Genomic DNA, 22,238 nt, shown 5'->3' with positions numbered 1-22,238 from the left:
AGCTTTGTAATGTAATCAAGATCAATTCTAAATTATAAAAACAAACCCAGGTTTAAAACAGAACACATAACATTAGTCACAAATATATAGGGCCGCAGAAAATATTTTGTTGTTGACTTAATTACTGCTGCATCAAAAGTATGGCACATGCTCTGCAATATTTTGAAAATTAATTCTGTTTTGAACCATAAAACTGTAAAAGCATAGAATAGTTACCACTAGTTACAGGTGGCCATTCAGCCCAAATTGTCCACATAGCTTTTATCCAACTCACCTAGTCCCGCTCATCACTTTTTACCCGTAACCCTGCAACCTTTTCCTCTCCAGGTAATTTTTCAATTCTCTTTTGAGGGTTTCGATTGAATTTGCCTCCATCACACACTCAGGCAGTGCATTCCAGATCCTAACCATTCACTGTGTAAAAAACTTTTTCCTCAGGTCGCCATTGCTTCTTTTGCCAATCACCTTGAATTGCTGTCCATGAGATTTCTATCCATCCACCAGCGGAAACAGTTCCTATCTACTCCACCCAGACACCTCATAACTTTGAGCACCACAGTGAATAATGCCCTGCCTTAAATATTTTCTTGTTGTTTTTGCTTGTCTAATGCCAAATCTGATCATTCACTTCAAAGTAGCACAACTATTCGAACACTGCAGGCGGTTCCTAAAATCCTACAGTGCAGAAGGAGGCCATTCGGCCCAATGAGTCTGCACCAACCACAATCCCACCGAGGCCCTATCCCCATAACCCTATGCATTTACCAAAGCTAGTCCCCCTGATACTGAGGGACAACTTTAGCATGGCCAATCCATCTAACCCGCACATCTTTGGACTGTGGGAGGAAACCCACGCAGACATGGGGAGAACGTGCAAACTCCACACAGACAGTGACCCAAGCCGGGAATTGAACCCGGGACCCTGGTACTGTGAGGCAGCAGTGCTAACCACTGTGCCACCGTGCATTCCTTGATTCACTGACCAAGCAACAGAAATAGATGCATGGCAGATCACAGAAATTCCACTTCGACCAGAATCAAAATCTTTATATAAAATATATTAAAAATGCTTTATATAAAAGGAATAAAAAGATCAAGTTTTATTGTTACCACGTAGTGAGCAGTTTCAGTCACAGTCATAGTGCCATAGAACAGTTCTTTTTACAACTAACCTGATAGAGTTACGGGGACTAGTCGTTGGGGTGGTTTGCTTTGATGGTGGGGTTATTGTCCCTTCGTCCTGCTCACTCACTGCATCAATTATGGAGTGATTGTCGGGTGTTGTTGCTCCACTGCCTTGGGGAGTCGTATGGTTGCTTATTGGTTCCAGTCGAGAGCTAGCAACACAGATCATACAGGCATCAGCTATCAGTTATCAAAATATCGAGAAGGGCTTTCAGGATAGCAGCATATAAAACTAGCAATGGTTATCATACACATCCATAAGTGCCATATATTCATAGCTATTAATCAATTCCTTGGCTGCAATAAAGTGCAGACTCGAGCAACACCATTCTGCAGCAAATTCCTCCCTCTATAACTTACTGAAAATGCTACAGGGTAAATAGGCAAAAGATAATTTTTGCCATGACCACTTAAAACTGAAATAAACTGGAGTATCAACTTGGAAACAAAATGAGGGACCACATCCACTTTCAGTAGCACAATTGATCCATAAGCAATATTTTTATTTAAAGTTTATTTATTGGTGTCACAAGTAGGCTTACACTAACACTGCAATGAAGTTACTGTGAAAATCCCCTCGTCGCCACACTCCGGCGCCTGCTCGGGTACACTGAGGGAGAATTTAGCATGGCCAATGCACCTAACCAGCACGTCTATTGGACTGTGGGAGGAAACCAGGGCACCCGGAAGAAACCCACACAGACACAGGGAGAACGTGCAGACTCTGCACAGACAGTGACCCAAGCCAGGAATCAAACCCGGATCTCTAGTGCTGTGAGGCAGGAGTGCTAACTACTGTGCCACCGTGCCAAATTACCTCATTAATTTTCTAATTCAATTTCTTTTATAACGCAAATTTCAAAAGAACATTGTTTTTAATTTTCCATAGAAATGTGCAAAATTCATAAATATGAATATATTTTTTTTAAATTAAATACCATCACTAATTTATACATTATCCTAACTTCATTGGAAACATGCCTGATTAAAGGGCATTGAAGTCACATAAAATGTTGAATGATCCATTTAAAAATAAAAACTTATTATGCTTCTTTGATCTGGTAACAGCTAGTGACGACCCAAGATGGAAGTACATAGAGAAGAAAAGCTAAACATGTCCATTACTGGTGCAGCCACTGGGAGTAACCTACTGCATAGAATCCTACAGTGCAGAAGGAGGCCATTCGGCCCATCAAGTCTGCACCAACCACACTCCCACCCAGGTCCTAGCCCCAAAGCCCCATGCATTTACCCTAGCTAGTCCCCCGACATCAAGGGGCAATTCAGCATGGCCAGTCCATCTAACGCGCACATCTTTGGACTGTGGGAAGAATCGGGAGCACCCGGAGGAAACCCATGCAGACGCAGGGAGAATTGCCCAGAGAAATTGTCAATCTATTTGTGATATATATAAATGATTTGGAAGAAGGTGTAACTGGTGTAATCAGCAAGTTTGCGGATGACACGAAGATGGCTGGACTTGCGGATAGCGAAGAGCATTGTCGGGCAATACAGCAGGATACAGATAGGCTGGAAAATTGGGCGGAGAGGTGGCAGATGGAGTTTAATCCGGATAAATGCGAAGTGATGCATTTTGGAAGAAATAATGTAGGGAGGAGTTATACAATAAATGGCAGAGTCATCAGGAGTATAGAAACACAGAGGGACCTAGGTGTGCAAGTCCACAAATCCTTGAAGGTGGCAACACAGGTGGAGAAGAAGGCATATGGTATGCTTGCCTTAATAGGACGGGGTATAGAGTATAAAAGCTGGAGTCTGATGATGCAGCTGTATAGAACGCTGGTTAGGCCACGTTTGGAGTACTGCGTCTAGTTCTGGTCGCCGCACTACCAGAAGGACGTGGAGGCATTAGAGAGAGTGCAGAGAAGGTTTACCAGGATGTTGCCTGGTATGGAGGGTCTTAGCTATGAGGAGAGATTGGGTAAACTGGGGTTGTTCTCCCTGGAAAGACGGAGAATGAGGGGAGATCTAATAGAGGTGTACAAGATTATGAAGGGGATAGATAGGGTGAACGGTGGGAAGCTTTTTCCCAGATCAGAAGTGACGTTCACGAGGGGTCACGGGCTCAAGGTGAGAGGGGCGAAGTATAACTCAGATATTAGAGGGATGTTTTTTACACAGAGGGTGGTGGGGGCCTGGAATGCGCTGCCAAGTAGGGTGGTGGAGGCAGGCACGCTGACATCGTTTAAGACTTACCTGGATAGTCACATGAGCAGCCTGGGAATGGAGGGATACAAACGATTGGTCTAGTTGGACCAAGGAGCGGCACAGGCTTGGAGGGCCGAAGGGCCTGTTTCCTGTGCTGTACTGTTCTTTGTTCTTGAAATCAGTACACCAGTCTAAACTCGAATTTACAGGATTGAAGTCTCACCTGGAACGTGAGTGGTTACCCAGTTGGTACATATGTGGGTTATATTGTGCCAAGATGGTGATAGTCTCGCATGGCTCTGTCTGTCCAATAATTAATCGGGCTTGTTGCTCAGTGGCGTTCCTCAGATTAATGCCATTATACTGTTAAAAGATATTAAAACATCATCTCTACTGCTATGCATACAACAAAGAAAGCTTTCTTAAAACTGAACAGATTGACAAGAGAACAAATGACAGAAGAGAGCGCGAGGAAAAGAATCTGCATTTTTGCTGCATCCTTCTTGTCTTGAAAGCATCACAAAGCACTTCACAGCCAATTAATTACTATTTCAATGAACTCAGCAGCTCATTTTCACACAAAATACCACATGAATTAGTGAGATAAATTACCCTGGAATCTGTTTTGGTGATGCTGGCTGAAGATAAATATCGGCCAGGACATGAAAATCTTCGCTGCCCAAATCTGGGATCATTCTATTCACCTTAACAGGTGGACATGACATCAATGTAACGGCTCTTTAAAGATAGCTTTAAAAATAGCACACCTGCTCAGTGAAGCTCCCAGTGTTGGATCGGAGGAGGCGAAGGAAATTCAGCATGTCTGCTACCAACTACTCACCAATTTTTATAGATGCACCATAGAAAGCATCCTTTCCGGATGTATCACGGCTTGGTATGGCTCCTGCTCTGCCCAAGACCGCAAGAAACTACAAATTGTTGTGAACGTAGCCCAGTCCATCACATAAACCAGCCTCCCATCCATTGACTCTGTCTACACTTCCCGCTGCCTCGGAAAAGCAGCCAGCATAATCAAGGACCTCATGCACCCCAGACATTCTCTCTTCCACCTTCTTCCATTGGGAAAAAGATACAAAAGTCTGAGATAATGTAATAACCGATTCAAGAACAGCTTCTTCCCTGCTGCCAGCAGACGTTTGAACAGACCTACCAGATACTGAGTTGGTCTTCTTTTACACCCTAGCTATGACTGTAACACTATATTCAGCAACCTCTCCTCTCCTTCTCCCCTATGTACTCTATGAATGGTATGCTTTGTCTGTATAGTGCGCAAGCAACAATACTTTTCACTGTATCCCAATATATGTGACAATAATGAATCAAATCAAAGAGGTTATTTGCAGTGGGGCTTGAAGCTTTAATCTTTTGACTCAGTGGTAAGCCTGCTACCACTTGGCCAAACTGGCGCAATACTAATAGGAAGACCATAACATGGAGGATTTGGAGTATCAAGCCTGCCTTGCAACGGCAATTACTTCAAACTCCTGGTGACTGAGCAGTTAGTTTCTGTTGGGCAGATATGATGGATCGGAAGGAGGAAAATCAGCAAGTGAAATATGCATAGATGGCTAAACAACATTGGTAATGCCAGCCATAATTCTTGGTTGGAGATGGTCTGTGGCCTTGGGAAATTGATTCATTCCCCATTTTCTAGCAATGGCTTTGGGGAAACTTCAGGAAGTGCAAAAAGTTCGGAAAAATAGGGAAATAATTACATTGTAAATCAACTTGATCTCACACAATTTTAGACCTGTGTAAAGGGAGAAGCAATACCGTAATCGTTGACAAACCATCAGAACAAACTAGTATTGTTTTTAAAGCTTTGAGGGAATATTGAGTGGACAAGGAATGTGACTGTCGTCAGAAGATACCGGTTTCTGCAAAATGCCTAGTCATGCCCCCAGGAATGTTCTCAGTAGCAACTTAGGAAAGCAAAGGAAAAGCAAGGAGATGAGTCTCCATGCTATGGTGCAGCAGAACCTGAAACAGACGTAGATAAAGTACTTGCGGGAATCTGCCAGTTTGAATAGGCAATGTGCAGCTTCTAAGTGGAATTAGACAGCAACGACACAACTTGGGCCACCTTCTCGGAGACCCCACTCTCAAGGAACCTATCAACAACCCCAATAAAAATGAAAGTCATCGAAAATTGAAGGGCATCCTCTTTTCCAATTCCAAAATGAGTGATGACCCAGGCCAGGAGAACCCACCTACCACCTTTCACAGGTGGATGCAAAACTCTATTCCAATCTTACAAAATGGCGTACACACAAGCCCAGACAAAACGTGAAGGCAAATACGCAAGATTACCAATACTCTGTCAATATAATGCAAACGGACTGAGTGGAATCGCAGTTGGATGTTGACGTATACTGGGATTATCCCCTTCTCAACACATGTAAAAACGTGCGCAAAACAGCAACGAACTTCAGAGGTATAAGATTTTCTTCATTACCATCAGCTAACTTTGCTGTCGGAATTAACTAGTCAGATGCCTTTACCTCAAGTAACTGGTCACCATATTCAAGTCCTGCTTGATGAGCGATGCTTCCGCTAATTACTTTGGAAACAAATATCCCTCCGTTTTCTCCACTTACAATCGAAATTCCGAGGGGTTCAGCCCCTTTCTGCACTGTCACATGACGGGGTTCTTGTAGGTAGGGCCTTTAAAATAAAATCAGTTTGAATTCCACCAAGTATAACACTGAAATCTAAAGGTTTTACGGGAAATCAAATAAGCTAACAGAACACCTGAATTTCAGTTCTATTTTTAAACTGAGCAAGACAAGATGACGAATTGAACTGTATTCAAAATGGGATTGTAATCTGTGCTGGGTGGACATGACTGCACGACAAACACAATCGCCAACACAGGAGGCTACTTGACCTATTGAGAGAACATTTGACTTGAGGAGAACGGCACGGGGAGGAATTTGCTTGTGTATGATGGCATTATGCAGACTAGGGCCCTGATTTTACCGGCATTCTCTGCTGGCCTCGGGTGCGATCTTACGAGCCATGGGCGGGCGTGCCGGTAAAATTCTGGCCCATGTCTCTTCCCCACAAGCAGGCAGTAGAGGCTGCATTCTTCACTGATATCACTGGAGAATGCCGTGAAGTTAGCAGCTGCAGTGAACGGAAGCAAGATTGCCTAGCAGCACTACTGGAACAAATTTCTCTGCTTACAACCAATTCGATCATCGTTAATTGTAATCAGCAGGAACGCACAGAAGAAAAAGGCAGTTTTGCATAGCCTCTCAATATATTCTTTATCTATTCATGGAATAACTTGGTTAACTTTTTAACGATTTGAGCACAAGATAAATTGAACGGAATATATACTGCATGGCACAGTGATAATCATGGTTGCAGGAAGCCACGAGAGCAACAAATGTCATTGAGGTATTGATGTCTAGCCTGACAGCAGCCAGCAGGGCAAAGATATACTGGAAAATTTCTCTTCTACCAGCTTCCAGCAGAACCAATTTTATTTGAAGTGAATTATGTGCAGATCAAAGTTGCTGTATTTAGGCTATGTCAATTCCACACCAAAAGGCATCAAAACTTGTAATAAAATGAGAAGGAAAGCTGGTAGCTGATGCGTAAAATACCATTCCGTTTCCAGTAGAAATAATAGAAACCCTACAGTGCAGAAAGAGGCCATTTGGCCCATCGAGTCTGCACCAACCACAATCCCACCCAGTCCCTACCCTATATCCCTACACATTTACCCGCTAATCCCTCTAAACTACACATCTCAGGACACTAAGGGGCAATTTTAGCATGGCCAATCAACCTAACCGCACATCTTTGGACTGTGGGAGGAAACCGGAGCACCCGGAGGAAACCCACGCAGACACGAGGAGAATGTGCAAACTCCACACAGACAGTGACCCAAGCCGGGAATCGAACCCAGGACCCTGGAGCTGTGAAGCAGCAGTGCTAACCACTGTGCTACCGTGCCGCCCTAATAAAATCTTGAAAGATTTAACAAGTTAAAAGGCTTTTACAAGCTTTGTAACCAGCCTATTTAATTTGTGGTTCTGTGTACAGTATTTTATTTGATATGCAAATCTAAATAATTCAATCAGATAATAAAGTTGTTTTTACACATCTACTACTATATTAAATTATTAGAAAACATTGATGTTAATAAGCCAAGGCTTTTTAACTGGCGTGCACTGGCGAAAGGTCATCGACCTGAAATGTTATCATTTCTTTGCTCCATAGATACTGTTTGACCTGTTGAGCATTCCCAATTTCTTCATGTGTAAATGCAAATTAAATTTGGCTCAATTGCTAAATACAGCCAATGTTAACAGGGTTGAAAATGTAGCCACTAAAGAATATTCTGTTATTAATTTATCTGCCTATCACTAGGTACTTCTGCTTCAGTGCATGCTGTTTTTATCCAACATATGAATTATGAGGTCAAACCTCAGGTCCACCTAAAAGTCGTAGTGAAATTCTTATTTATTTTTGTTCCTGGTGTCCTTTGGCATCGCGACAGAAGGCATATTTTTATTCACTTTTAAATGTTCAAATGGACTGCCTGCAGTGATAGTGGAGTCAGACACTTTAGGAACATTTAAGCGGTTATTGGATAGGCACATGGAGCACACCAGGATGATAGGGAGTGGGATAGCTTGATCTTGGTTTCAGATAAAGCTCGGCACAACATCGTGGGCCGAAGGGCCTGTTCTGTGCTGTACTGTTCTATGTTCTATGTAATTAGCTGCTGTCAGGCAAACAAAAGAGCCTCAAGCCAACACCAAACCTTGCATGGGATTAAAGTTGCCATGCAAGAACTTCCAAAGCAGTCAGTGAGGAATGGGGAATGACACATCAAAAAAGCAAATCTCGAGAATCACAAACAGGAAAGTAGAAAGCAAGTTAATTTGTAACAGGCCAACCTCAGACTCCGCAGTGACGAGAATCGAGGCCTAGGAGTGAGAGGAATTCTCAGAAAGGACCTATTACGGAATAGGTATCTAAAAAGAAGGGTCAGAATTAAAGAAAACCGTCGTAGAGAAAGAAGTGTTCAAAAAGCCTAAAAATTTCATGCTTTAGAAAGTTGAGTCAGAAATAAGAGAAATATAAGGATCGCTGATAAACTCAAAGCTATTGCTAAATTACAAACTTAAGTTTTTTAAGTTTATTTATTAGTGTCACAAGTAGGCTTCCATTAACACTACAATGAAGTTGTTTTTCAAACTCCCCTCGTCGCCACACTCCGGCGCCTGTTCGGGTACACTGAGGGAGAATTTAACACGGCCAATGCACCTAACCAGCACACCTTTCAGACTGTGGGAGGAAATCGGAGCACCCGGAGGCAGACAAGGAGACAATGTGCAAACTCCACACAGGCAGTGACCCAAGCCTGAAATCGAACCCAGTTCCCTGGCACTGTGAGGCCGCAGTGCGAACCACTGTGCCAGTCCAGTAACTCAATCAGCTGGGTAGAATACGACTATAAAGTGTAGCTTTGTGACCCATTATTTAATGCCGTCTCCTAAGTAATAAAATTAACCTCAAGTTGCAGGATAAAAAACCTCATTATTATCCATAATAATTCTGCTTCACAATTTCCTTTGAAAATTTGCCCATAGATACAAGTGTTGCAGCATTAACAAAATGAATTTACTCAACACCTTAGAATACCAACATTTACAGCCTTGGCTGATACTTGTGTTATTTAGCTGGATTCATTAAAACATTAGCATTGGAAACTAAATTAGAATCTTCTGGAATGCTGTAGACGTAACACAACTCTGTGTGCTGTAAGAATTCTACAAAATGCTTCCTTCATAGCTGTAGATCAATCACACAATTCTTGCAATCTAGAAATCGTGATATGCTATTTAGAGAGCATATATTAAAGTATTTCCATGTTAAGCCACGAATTAACAAGAGCATCATTTGACTTGTTCTCTTGTAATTCGAGGAAGTAGTAGTTATTTTGCTAGGTGGGGTGCCGGACAAGGAGAAAGGAGGTATTGTGCCCTGCCACGAGAGAATGACTATAATCACAAAGTGAACCAAAGCTTTTCAGAGACCAACTGCATGGCTTTGCTGCAATTAAACTTGCATCAGTGTCATTAAATACAAGCAAAACATGAACAAATCACACTGAGATTTGCAAGCTCCAAGAGCTGAATTGCCTACTTCTGCTCCTAACTCCCACCTTGCTGTGTTTCTGCTGGCTGCGGACACTGGTGTTAAGAAATGATTGACTGAATTAACAAGACATTAGTTCTGCGTGTATGAGAGAACCAGACAATTGGGCTGAGGTCAGAAGTTTGAACCAGGTACTTAAAGCACAATTCCGCCAGTATAGGTGATGGAAAAAGCATTGGGAACGTACCTGAAGATTTCAATTGAAAAGTATTCTTTAACTGGCTTCAGATTGTGAAACATACTGGTCTAACTGTACCAGTAGTTTACAACTATTATATATTAATGACTCGGAAGAGGGAACTGAATGTATTATCTCCAAATTTGCAGGTGATACAAAGTTGGGTGGGAGGGTGAGTTGTGAGGGGGAGACAGGGATGCTTCAGCGCGATTTGGACAGGCTGAGCGTGTGGGCATGTGAGTGTGTGGACACAGATGCAGTATAACGTGGATAAATGTGAGGTTATCCACTTTGGTAGCAAAAATAGGAAGACGGATTATTACTTGAATGGGTGTAAATTGAGAGAGGTGGATACACAACGAGACGTTGGAGTCCTCATGCATCAGTTGCTGAAAGTAAGTGTGCAGGTACAGCAGGTAGTAAAGAAGGCAAATGGTATGTTGGCCTTCATAGCGAGAGGATTTGAGTGTAGGGATAGGGATGGTTTGTTGCAATTGTGTAGGGCGTTGGTGAGGCCAGTCCTGGAATATTTTGTGCAGTTCTTATCTGAGGAAGGATGTCCTTGCTATAGAGGGAGGACAGCGAAGGTTTATCAGGCTGATTCCTGGGATGGCAGGTCTTTCATATGAGGAGAGACTAAGTCGGTTAGGATTATATTCATTGGAATTTAGAAGTGTGAGGAGGGATCTCATAGAAACTTATATAATTCTAACAGGGTTAGACAGAATAGATTCAGAAAGAATGTTCCCAATGGTGGGGGAGTCCAGAACGAGGGATCATAGTTTGAGGATAAGGGGTAAACCTTTTAGAACTGAGGTGAGGAGAAATTTCTTCACCCAGAGGGTGGTGAATGTGTGGAATTCACTACCATTGAATGTAGTTGAGGCCAAAACTTCTGATTTCAAGAAGAAATTGGATATAGCTCTTGGGGCTAAAGGGATCACGGGATATGGGAGGAAGGGGGGGGGGGGGGGGATCAGAATATTGAATTCGATGATCAACCCTGATCATCAAGATGAATGGCAGAGTAGGCTCGAGGGCTGAATGGCCTACTCCTGCTTCTAATTTCTATGTAATATTTGGTTCAAACATAGACACTGAAAATTAGAAAGTTCCCACAGCTTAGTTGGAATCACCATTAAAACAAGGAAAGGAAAGGGAGCACTTTAACTCTGCAAATACAGAAAAAAACCATGTTTTGCAAAAACATGACATTTTTCACTGCAGCCTCACCGTATCACCTGATTTAGGTCAGCAACAATAGTATACATGTGATTGTTCAATGCTTGGTTTTTTTGATGTGGGTACGGAATCTAATCCTGTCAGTGTCACGATGGCAGTTTGGACAGTGAAAATAAAACAAATGCAATGGATTTAATTCAAATTAGTTAAGTTTCCACTTGTCGATGTCAACGTTAGGATTTAATTTAGGACTCAATTATAATCCGAACATCGGATAATTTTGTCAAAAATTTATTTTAGCTGAATTACTCTTCACATTGAATGGACTGACCTTCCAATCCATAACACTAGTTGTAATCCATGCATTTTAATGGATTGTCATTGAAAGGCAAGGCTGTAATCTCTAGTAAAATTCATATCGCACACAATCCTGTGCTTACAATGCTCTGTGTATTTCAGTATTAAATCTAACCACAAGAAGCAAAGCAGGAAGTCATACAATTCTAAATACAAAAGGTGCAATAAGGAGATACCATTCATACCTGTCTTTCCTGTGTTCTCCTGACGATACAGGACTGATGGAGATCTTAGTTAAAGAAGAAATTGAACTCTGCGATTGGCTGCTGCCAAATGAAGATGTCTCCAGGTTCATTGGTGACTGTGGGGGTGTAATCAAACTGGGGCTGTTACGCTCTGAACCTGATTGCAAACACATTAAACAAGGCAGTGGGTTATTTAGAAATCCTCTGGATATTCAGTTTAGTCTCGGGCGTATCACAAGTACCAACTCAGTTGAACATCCGTGATAGAAATCAATAGTTTGATTCTTCTCAACATTTGAAAAGCAGCATCTTTCCTCAGCTTTCCGATTTGGACTAACGATATTTTTTTGCGAAAAAAAATGAATAAAAATCTTAATTCTTGGTTTTCTACAAAAAGTCACCTGCAGGATCACATTAAGATATGAAGTATTGTCGACTCTGAATGACAATTATATTGGCAACTTCTACCTTGCATGTTGTTAAAAATATCGCCTCAAATTGCAAGTCAGAATCTACCGAACAAATAATAAGCAAATGAATCAACATCCAGCATAGCATAACAGAGTCTTCATTATATAGCAGATTTATCAAGTATTTGGCAATCCAAATGCATTGTAGCAAAGCAGAACTATACATTAGTGTCTGGGCAAATGTCTTTGTTCTTGTGCTGGTGCCTTACTACTTGTGTGATAAACAACATTAGAAATGGTTAACTCAGTACTTTGGTGAGACAGGAGACAAGGTTTTAGATTGTAAAGTACTGGCAAAGTCATTCCACTCCTTCCATACACTGGTACTTGCACTGATTAGAAGCTGAACTGGACCAGCCCTATAAATACAGCGACCACAAGAGCAGGTCAGAAGCTTGGAATTCTATGGCGATTAATTCACCTCCTGACTCCCCAAAGTCTGTCTACCATCTACTAAGCACAAGTCAGGAACAAAGAACAAAGAACAATACAGCACAGGAACAGGCCCTTCGGCCCTCCAAGCCCGCGCCGCTCCCCGGTCCAGGATTGAATCCTGAATCCAGGATCCCCGCCCAATTTCCCAGCCTATCTACATACCAATATCCTATCCACCGAGCTGTCCCTCACAGCTACGATGCTTTGTTCATTACAACCTATTAACTCACCCCCACCTCCCCATTCCAGACCATGTGATCTCCAGGGAGAGGCAAAAACCCAGAGTGAAAAACCCCAGGGCCAATATGGGGAAAAAAAAATCTGGGAAATTCCTCTCCGACCCCCTGAGGCGATCGAAACGAGTCCAGGAGATCACAATGGCCCTGATCGGAAAATGCTTCCCAACCCTAGTCATTTCCACTTCCACGAACACCATATGAATTCCCTGCCCCCGAGACAGGTTCCCAACTATCTGCAGTCTCGCTCTGTAATGGAATACTCTCCACTTGCCTGGATGAGTGCAGCTCCAACAACACAAGTTCAACACCATCTAGGACCAAGCAGCCCACTTGCTGGGCACTCCATCCACCTTTCGCCGATGATTGCACAATGTCCAGCACCATTCGCGACTCCTCAGATACTGAAGCAGTCCATGTTCAAATGCAACAAATCTGGACAATATTGAAACTTGGGCTGACAAGTGGCAAATAACATTTGCGCCACACAAATACCAGGCAATGACCATCACCAATAAGAGGCACTCTAGCCACTGCCCTTAACATTCAATGGTGTAACCATCACTGAATCCATCACTATCAACATCCTTGGGGTTACCATTGACCAGAAACTCAACTGGACTCACCACATAAACACAGTGGCTACAAGAGCAGGTCAGAGGCTAGGAATACTGCGGTGAGTCACTCACCTCCTGACTCCCCAATGTCTATCCACCATCTAAAACACACAAGTCAGGAGTGTGATGGAATACTCCCCACTTGCCTGGATGGGTGCAGCTCCAACAACACGCAAGAAACTTGACACCATCCAGGACAAAGCAGCCCGCTTGATTAGCACCACATCTACAAACATTCAATCCCTCTACCACCGATGCTCAGTAGCAGCAGTGTGTACTATCTACAAATTGCAGCAATTCACCAAAGATCCTTGGACAGCACCTTCCAAACATAGAACATAGAAAGCCACAGCACAAACAGGCCCTTCGGCCCACAAGTTGCGCTGATCATATCCCTACCTCTAGGCCTATCTATAGCCCTCAATCCCATTAAATCCCATGTACTCATCCAGAAGTCTCTTAAAAGACCCCAACGAGTTTGCCTCCACCACCACCGACGTCAGCCGATTCCACTCACCCACCACCCTCTGAGTGAAAAACTTACCCCTGACATCTCCTCTGTACCTACCCCCCAGCACCTTAAACCTGTGTCCTCTCGTAGCAACCATTTCAGCCCTTGGAAATAGCCTCTGAGAGTCTACCCTATCCAGACCTCTCAACATCTTGTAAACCTCTATCAGGTCACCTCTCATCCTTCGTCTCTCCAGGGAGAAGAGACCAAGCTCCCGCAACCTATCCTCATAAGGCATGCCCCCCAATCCAGGCAACATCCTTGTAAACACTTCACCTAGAAGGACAAGGGCAGCAGATACATGGGGCCACCACCACCTGCAAGTTCCCCTCCAAGCCACTCACCATCCTGACTTGGAAATATATCGCCGTTCCTTCGCAGTCGCTGGGTCAAAATCCTGGAGTTCCCTCCCTAACGGCATTGTGGGTCAACCCACAGAACATGGACTGCAGCGATTCAAGAAGGCAGCTCACCACCACCTTCTCAAGGGCAACTAGGGATGGGCAATAAATGCTGGCCAGCCAGCGACACACAAGTCCCACAAATGAATAAAAAAAAGACCTTCAATGTTCACCTCTTCCACCATCGACACACAGTGGCAGCAATGTGCACCATCTATAAGATGCACTACAGCAACTGTTATTCAACAGCACCTTTCAAACCTCTACCACCTAAAAGGGCAAGGGGCAGCAGATTTATGGGAATACCACCACCTGCAAGTTCCTCTCCAAGCCACACACCATCCTGACTTGGAAATATATTGTTGTTCCTTCACTGTCACTGGGTCAAAATCCTGGAATTCCCTTCCTACCATCACAGTGGGTGGACCTACACCACATGGACGGCAGCAGTTCAAGATGGCGGCTCACCATCACCTTAATGACAATTAGGGATTGACAATAAATGCTGACCTAGCTGGCGATGGCCACATCCTGTGAAAGAATATCAAACAAAGTACTAAATTGATCTGATTTAAGGAAATGAAATTGGTTTCCCAATTTATCCACACAAAATAGTGAAACACAAGCATCTCCATCATCCTTCTCTGAAACAGCCATATTTAGGCATTCTTCATAGATTAGGCTGGCAAGGCCATTACTAAGGGCCATGGTTTGTTGAGCCACATCCAACCCATGCTGGACTGAGTCAACCAAGTCACCAATTTGATTGAGCAAACAACTGAGTAGAAAAAGGGATCCTCACAAACACTGTGATTTAACTTGTTACAGTTGATGACAATAGCACACTAAGAGGATTATGAACATCTGGTACAGTCCACGCCACAGAGCTCTTATTTATTTGGCAGACTCCAAGCAAAACCAATCTCAAATTTCTGGATTGTGTGCAAATAAAATTATTAAAATCAATTGAGAAATTTAAGCCTGAATCTAGCCCTGGAGCAGATATGGGCAGACTGCCAACTGTCTGCAGTGTTATAGAATCATAGAATCCCTACAGTGCAGAACGCGGTTATTCGTCCCATCAAATCTGCGCTGACCACAATCCCACCCAGGTCCTATTCCCGTAACCCCACATATTTACCCTGCTAATCCCCCTGACGCTAGGGTCAATTTAGCATGGCCAATCAACCTAACAATCACATCTTTGGAGTGTGGGAGGAAATCGGAGCACCCGGAGGGAAACCCACGCAGACACGGGGAGAAAGTGCAAACTCCACACAGACAGTAACCCAAGGCCGGAATTGAACCTGGGTCCCTGGCGCTGTGAGGCAGCAGTGCTAATCACTGTGCCGCCCAATATAACTGAAGCAGCGTCAAAGCAGTAACAAGGGCTTAAGTATTTTTAGTAATGTATGATTCATGCATATTCCAATAGCAAATGTCCTTGCTTTGAAACACAAAATGCATCAATACAGATCTCTGTGGCCATAATTTCCCATTATAAACCCTTGAAAGTGTTAGAAATGAGTCCAGACGTTCATGTTCTGCAGCTGGAGAAAACTTTGTGACGACCACAGTCAAATCTATCAGCTGATCACACACCGCGCATCCCCCTGATAGCTTACCCACCTCCTCCTTGTTGTGCTCCAGAGGGGAAAATGGGGGTGGGGAACGGGGAGTAAAATGACCAGAACGCCTGTAACTGTTAAATCACGTGTCGTAGAAGAGTACCTCTGTCAGAGCCTGTTGTTAATCGGGGGTATCGGGTGTTTGAAGGGATTCGAATCCGTCCGCTTTTACTCGGAGCAAAGGCCAGGCTGTTTGATGAACCTGCTGAGAAAGCAAAAGGAACGGTTCAATGGTCACCCTCCTGCCAAGAAATCTGGCAGCATCCCCAAAGGAGGAGATCAAATGAGCAAGTGAAGAGTTACCAATACGCGCACTGGCAGGCAGAGACTGAGTTCCGTGTGGTGCTGTGCTTCTGGAGGGCTCGGATAAATCACTCGAGTGTTTGTGATCTGGGCCAGTCAGATCCAAGCTGTGATGTGCATGATGTTGCGGGCTAGAAAGCAAAATAATCACGTTTTATTCCACTCGAGATAAATGTTCTTCCAGACCAGCAAGTAAAGTTATACGACAAGCACAAGGCCAAAACTTTCATTGAGAAATGTGAACATTAAATTAGTTTCACCCTCTTCTTACAGCATGTTCAAAGCTAACCATCTATCCATTTCTCCATCTAGCAGTTCCAAAGATTTTATCTAACTGCTGCAAGTGATTCTGTAGCTTTTGAGTTGCAGGAATGACCACATCTCGCCCAGAAGACCTTCTGCCCCTGAATCCCTTCCCACTAAACTGTTGATCACCCAACTTTATCCCTGACCCCTAAGCTAGTTGACATGTGAACAATTGTCCCTTCTCCCTTGCAAAACCGTCATCATCAGCCTCCTCACTATTGGAAAGGCTTCCTATCTTCATCTCTATGCATCGTCTGGCTCAGCCAACCTGCTGCTCAAATACCTTCCCATCCTTTTTCCAGACTCATCTATTCCATTTCTCCTTACGAGCCCCTCGCCCTCCATTAGGTCGAAAAACAATGAAAGAACGGCAACATATTTCCAAGTCAGGATGGTGTGTGGGGCTTGCCAGGGAATTTGCAGGGAGTGGCGTTCCCTCAAGTCCGCTGCCCACGTCCTTCCAGAGGTCAGGGGTTTAGACGGTGTTGCCGAAGGAGATTTGGCAAGTTGTTACGGTGCATCCGGTAGATGGTACTTACTTCTGCCACCGTGCGTTGGTGGTGGTGAATGTTTTACGGTTGTGGATGGGCTGCTTGTTCCTGGATGTTGTCAAGCTTCTTGGGCATTGTTGGAGCTGCACTCATCCAGGCAAGTGTAGAAAATTCCATCACACTCCTGACTTGGAGACAGTGACAGACTCGAGGAAGTCAAGAGGGTGAGTTACTCACCACAGAATTCCTAGCCTCTGACCTGCCCTTGTAGCCACAGTATTAACAGGGCCGGTCAAATTAAGGTTCAGGTCAAAGGCAAACCCCACCACTCCCCCTTCTCATTATAACCTGCCTCTTTGACTATATTTTGGGTCAGTTTTCATAATATCTTCTTCGGTGATGATCTACTTTTTGATTACGTCTGTAAAGCAGCAGCAGAAATGTTTCTAGATTAAAATTATAAAGTTACCCTGTAAACTTCAAGCTGCTGTCGCGGTGCATTCAATACATTGTTATTTTAACGGTCCTATCTTAAAGCTGCTTCACACTGGCATTGTAGCATTTTAATTTGTTTGACAGATCTGGTTTAGCCAGGCCAGACCGACAATAAACATTTGAAGTATTCTCACCTAAAACTGTCAAAGGCGTGCACAGATTCTGGAAAGCAAATTGCACTCTGAGGCCTGTGTCGAGTCCGTGGCGAACCATTAAAGCTTTCAGTGGGTGAATGGTTCCTTGTTCTACTTTAAACAGGAGGAAAACACACAGTAAGTGATTGAAGGTTTCCTGACCCGATCTGTAATACTTGTAAAATAGAAAACTCTAATTTGGTTCTAACATAGTTTTTAATGTTGCAAAAGTCCAGTTTGTACAATAAACTTCTCAATTTCATATTATATGAACATAATAATGGTTTTAAAAATACCTATTTTAAGCCACTTACATTGAATCAAACCCAAGACACTGTGCTATCATCAGGATTAAAATAGACATATCTTTAAGGTCGGCACACTGGTTAGCACTGCTGACCCACAGCACCAGGGTCCCGGATTCGAATCCCGGCTCGGGTCTGTGTGGAGTTTGCATATTCTCCCCGTGTCTGTGTGGGTTTCCTCCCACAGTCCAAAGATGTGCAGGTTAGGTGGATTAGCCATGCTAAATTGCCCCTTAGTGTCGGGGGGCTAGCTAGGGTAAATGCATGGGGTTATGGGTATAGGGCCTGGGTGGGATTGTGGTCGGTGCAGACTCAATGGGCCGAATGGCCTCCTTCTGCACTGTAGGATTCTATGATTAACCGGTGTGGCTGCATAGGCAGATTAACAGTTTTATTTTAAAATTTGTATAGAAGTACCCTTAGTGCACATGCTTGTTAGGAATTGAAAGTGCATTATATGAGCATTTTTGTTATATTTTCTTTTTTAAAAATGTCCAAGTACAGAAGAAGGTTCAGCAGGAATAGGCAATGATATTGCGAGCAAAATCTATTGGGTGATTAATACCTATGCTGTGGATGGGGGTAGCACATCTGACTAGCCATGGAGGGATAGTTGGCACTGTGGACCATGCGACTGCGAACCGTGAAGAAAGGAACGTTTGGATTCCGCAGGACTGCTGTCACAGCTGGGCAAGGCACAAAGTTTCTCTGTACACTGCCTGCGTATAAAGGGTAGAAATTAAATGTCAACAGTCACACCAACACTGCAAGACTTTCATTTATGTATTCTTAAATGAAAAGTCGGCGACAAACTGAAGCAGATGACGCAAGCAATATTCATTGAAAGCCAACAGCTCAGCTCCAACATCCTGTTACGCAATTTGAAAGATGTAATTACAGTACAGAAAGGAAGGCATCAAGTGAAAACTGAATACTTGATTTTCCTGCTCGTGAAAGAACTCCTCCTTACGCCATAAAAACATTTCAGGATTTTTAAAAAACATCTCTGCCAAATTTTCTTTGCTGGAAGGAGTACAATCTCAACTTTTCTCATCTCTCCATGTAACAGAAGGAGCTTGGCCCTGGGTCGATTCTGGTAAAGCTCCTTTGCACCCTATCGAAGGCCGGCACATCCACCCTGAAGTATAAGGCTGGAAAATGCTGGAAAATCTCAGCAGGTCTGGCAGCATCTGTAAGGAGAGAGCTCCTTGTCAAAGCTTTGACAAAGGGCCATCTGGACTCGAAGTGTCGGCTCTTTTCTCTCCTTACAGATGCTGCCAGACCCGCTGAGATTTTCCAGCGTTTTCTCTTTTGATTTCAGATCCCAGCTTCCGCAGTAATTTGCTTTCACCCTGGAAGTGTGTTGCCCAGAATTGGACACAATGCCTCAGCTGAGGCCTAACCCAGTGGTTCATAAAGGCTAAGCTTAACTTGCTGGCTTTTGTGCTCTCTGCTACCAGTTATAAAACTTGAGGATTCAGTGGGCATTTTAACAGCCTTATCCACTTGTCCTGTCACTTTCAAAGATTTGTGTGCGTGAACCACCAGATCTCTCTGCTCCTGCACTTTAGATTGTACCATTCAGATTACATTGCCTCTCCTCATTCTTCCTTCCTGCACCTGTAATAAATCTGTAACAGACATTAACATTTTAAAGTCTTTTATTTGAACTGAAATCCATAGCTTCAGCCTACTGCACATAAATTACTATAGTTGCAACATGCATATCTGCAAGAAAGGCAAGAGACCTACTCTTACCTAGTGGTATATGTTATATACTTATCGCCTTAACCGAAATCTGTACATTGTAAACAGAGCTTCCACTACTTTAACTGGAGCTTTGGCTTGACAACAACCTTTGATTTGACACAGTAATTTTAAATTCTTGATCAACAATAATTCTCTCATCTTTAATTCCATATCCAAAATTTCTAACGACATATTTTTGATGATATTTCAGGAAAGGAATGAACCAGGAACGTGATTCTTAAACACTAAATTAAAATAAATAAAAGAGGAAATAAGCATGTTTTTTTAATACAGCACCAGATATCCCAAAGTATTTCTTTCCGTAAACCAACCTGCGGATGCTGGACCATTATAGGCTGATGATACATAGCCGCCACTGTGCCTATGCGAGCGTTTTGGTGCGTACCGGTGCCATTCATGTAATTCCAAAGATAGGCATTCTTCACTCGTGTTGTATTTGAGAAGTGGCGAACAGGATGCATGACTGTCGTAGCGCGAGTGAGGGTCGATATTTTCCTGTGAATATCAATAACCGCACTCAAATTATCCGCGGTACAATATTTCTCATCAAAAGGCCAAAGGGCTTTCGGGTTATTTTCTGAACTTTTTTCATATTTGACTGGGACCTTGTTACCGTTTCTACATAGCATGTTCACCACTTCATCTCTCCGACTCTCTCGGTGCCAATGCTATTATCCCGCTAAAAAGGGAACTCGCTCATGCCCTGTGCCATTGCTTCCCTTCAATCAGCCAGTATGTGAGCACAGCCCAGATTGATTTGATTGAGAATTTCCCCCTGGAAGTCTCTGAACTTCCCCAGGCCACTCCTGCCACTCTGGAGCTTTGGATAATGGAAATCTATTCCATCTTCCTCAGCATCATTTCCATGACATCTTTGCAACATGAATCCTTTCCTTCGTTCTTAAGTGCCCTTTTCAGAGAATTCATGTCCGTTTCTTGAGCAGGCTTCCACCTCTAATCTTAGCTGTTTCCATGCTGCATTTTTCCAAGTTAATTCAACCAATTGGTATCACTTCATTTTGATACAAATCTTGCTAGCTACTGGAGTACTTTCAAGTTGCTCTTGTGGGTGATCAGTGAAAAATGGGGTAATGAGTGACAAACTTAAAAATGCACCAATTTCTGTTCAATTTTCTATCAAGTGATGCTGATATAATTGGACAATCTAGCCCAATATGAAATATAACAATGTAAAGGAACAAAATTCAAACATAAAGCAAATGTTAACTGTTTTGTGTGTAATGGTGGCCCTAAAGTTGTGCCTCAACTCCTCTAAATGTACTCAATTTCCCAGGAGTCTACTTTTGACTAGAGGCAGGCCTTCTTGAGACCTCTTGCTCAAAAGAAAAATTGATTTGACACTTAATTACATAGAAAAAGATCTGCTTTAAACCACTGTCTGCATACGAGAGGGCAGATACAGCCTCAAAAGGTAGACAAACGCACTTGAATAGGAGTTGGTGTGAGATGGGGTTGTTATTCTAGGAGGGCATTGTATTTATTAACCTCTGACAAAGAAGGGCATTGAGTTTGCTTCAGTGCCCTGGTTTATCACTATACAGGGTACCTGTCTGCAGCACACAATTCTGAGTGCCGAAATTGCTTCACGGATGATCAGACATGAATGGATTACATTAGCAGTGTTTTCAACGCGAGATGCTCACTGGTGCACAAACACATTTACTAAATTCCCGACACACTCAATTTTCTTTTTATTGCAAAAGGTTAATTCTTTAAACACTCCATCATACCACATGGCGTTTATATCTCCGATTCCAGGAGCGTGAGCACAAACTTTGTGAACAGGTCAAATCAACTTCAACTGATTTAATCTCGGATCTCAAAACACCACTGCTCACAGCGTATACGGTTCATTTTATACTCTGCATTGATAGCAAAACCTGTGTATTCAGCTGTAAAAATGTCTGTGGACCTGACTTCCTTGGGAAACACCCAAATTCCTGCCACAGTTTCAGCAGGAGAAATTCACTCCATTTCTCTAGTTTGCTGCTTTCTTGCCAGAGAACCTCAATGGACCTTCCAGCAGCATATTATTCACCTTGCTCAAGGTGAAGGTTTTGCTGGGATGGTTCCTGTGATCATATAACATGCTCACAAATGAATAACGGCCTCACAATGAAGTACCATGGATAAATTATACCTGGGGAACTGTACCCAAACAAGGAATCAGCACCTTAAGGAAAGGAGATAGGGAAGATATTTGGTAAGAAAGACAAATTATTTTGCATCCTGGTAATTCGTACGCATTGTCTTCTAATGTTCTCTTACAACAGCCCTAAAAAAGTTCAAACGTACCCAGGCAACACTATTTACAGTGATCAGAAAGATGTCAGTTCCATTCCTTGTATGATTCCAACACCACCGAACAGTGCATGTTTTTGAGGCCTTTCCTGTTTGCGTCATATACCATTAGTTTGGCATTGTCTGCAGTGCTTATTGATGACTTTGGTCTGAGCAGCAACACAAATTTCTGTCTCCATTTCCTCCAATTGTTTCTGCATCTACACTGACCAAACTAAGCCAAATAGGTCAAATGCCCCTCTTTGGGAAAGTCAATTCAAGAGTTGCCCAAGTAAACAATAGAATGTATTCTCTCACCACTGAGAAACTGGTTGAAATTACGTACCCAGTTTTCTTCCTAATTCACCTCCCCCCTAACGA

General features: G+C 43.1%; 1 protein-coding gene across 15 annotated transcripts in view; it reads right to left on the bottom strand.

The window, feature by feature from the left end:
* dlg5a (discs, large homolog 5a (Drosophila)) overlaps positions 1–22,238 on the bottom strand; it is a 210,359-nt gene that overhangs the window by 26,449 nt on the left and 161,672 nt on the right. For 5 of the 15 annotated variants that reach the window (XR_013495633.1, XM_078199527.1, XM_078199531.1 and 2 more), the window contains 10 exons: positions 19,868–20,051; positions 18,352–18,505; positions 17,482–17,595; positions 16,056–16,186; positions 15,856–15,957; positions 11,455–11,611; positions 8,289–8,366; positions 5,877–6,039; positions 3,578–3,717; positions 1,173–1,337 (listed from right to left, as the gene is read on the bottom strand). Coding sequence is in view for 14 of the 15 variants with exons in the window: in XM_078199527.1 (XP_078055653.1) it covers positions 1,173–1,337; positions 3,578–3,717; positions 5,877–6,039; positions 8,289–8,366; positions 11,455–11,611; positions 15,856–15,957; positions 16,056–16,186; positions 17,482–17,595; positions 18,352–18,505; positions 19,868–20,051 (1,388 nt within the window). In the remaining variant the exon portion in view is untranslated. The remainder of the gene's footprint in view (positions 1–1,172; positions 1,338–3,577; positions 3,718–5,876; positions 6,040–8,288; positions 8,367–11,454; positions 11,612–15,855; positions 15,958–16,055; positions 16,187–17,481; positions 17,596–18,351; positions 18,506–19,867; positions 20,052–22,238) is intronic. The other 10 variants (XM_078199535.1, XM_078199541.1, XM_078199539.1 and 7 more) reach the window with 7 other exon arrangements.

The sequence above is a fragment of the Mustelus asterias genome, chromosome 28 (assembly GCF_964213995.1).
Source record: "Mustelus asterias chromosome 28, sMusAst1.hap1.1, whole genome shotgun sequence".
Lineage (NCBI taxonomy): Eukaryota > Metazoa > Chordata > Chondrichthyes > Carcharhiniformes > Triakidae > Mustelus > Mustelus asterias.
This window is presented reverse-complemented; position numbering and strand designations above follow the sequence as displayed.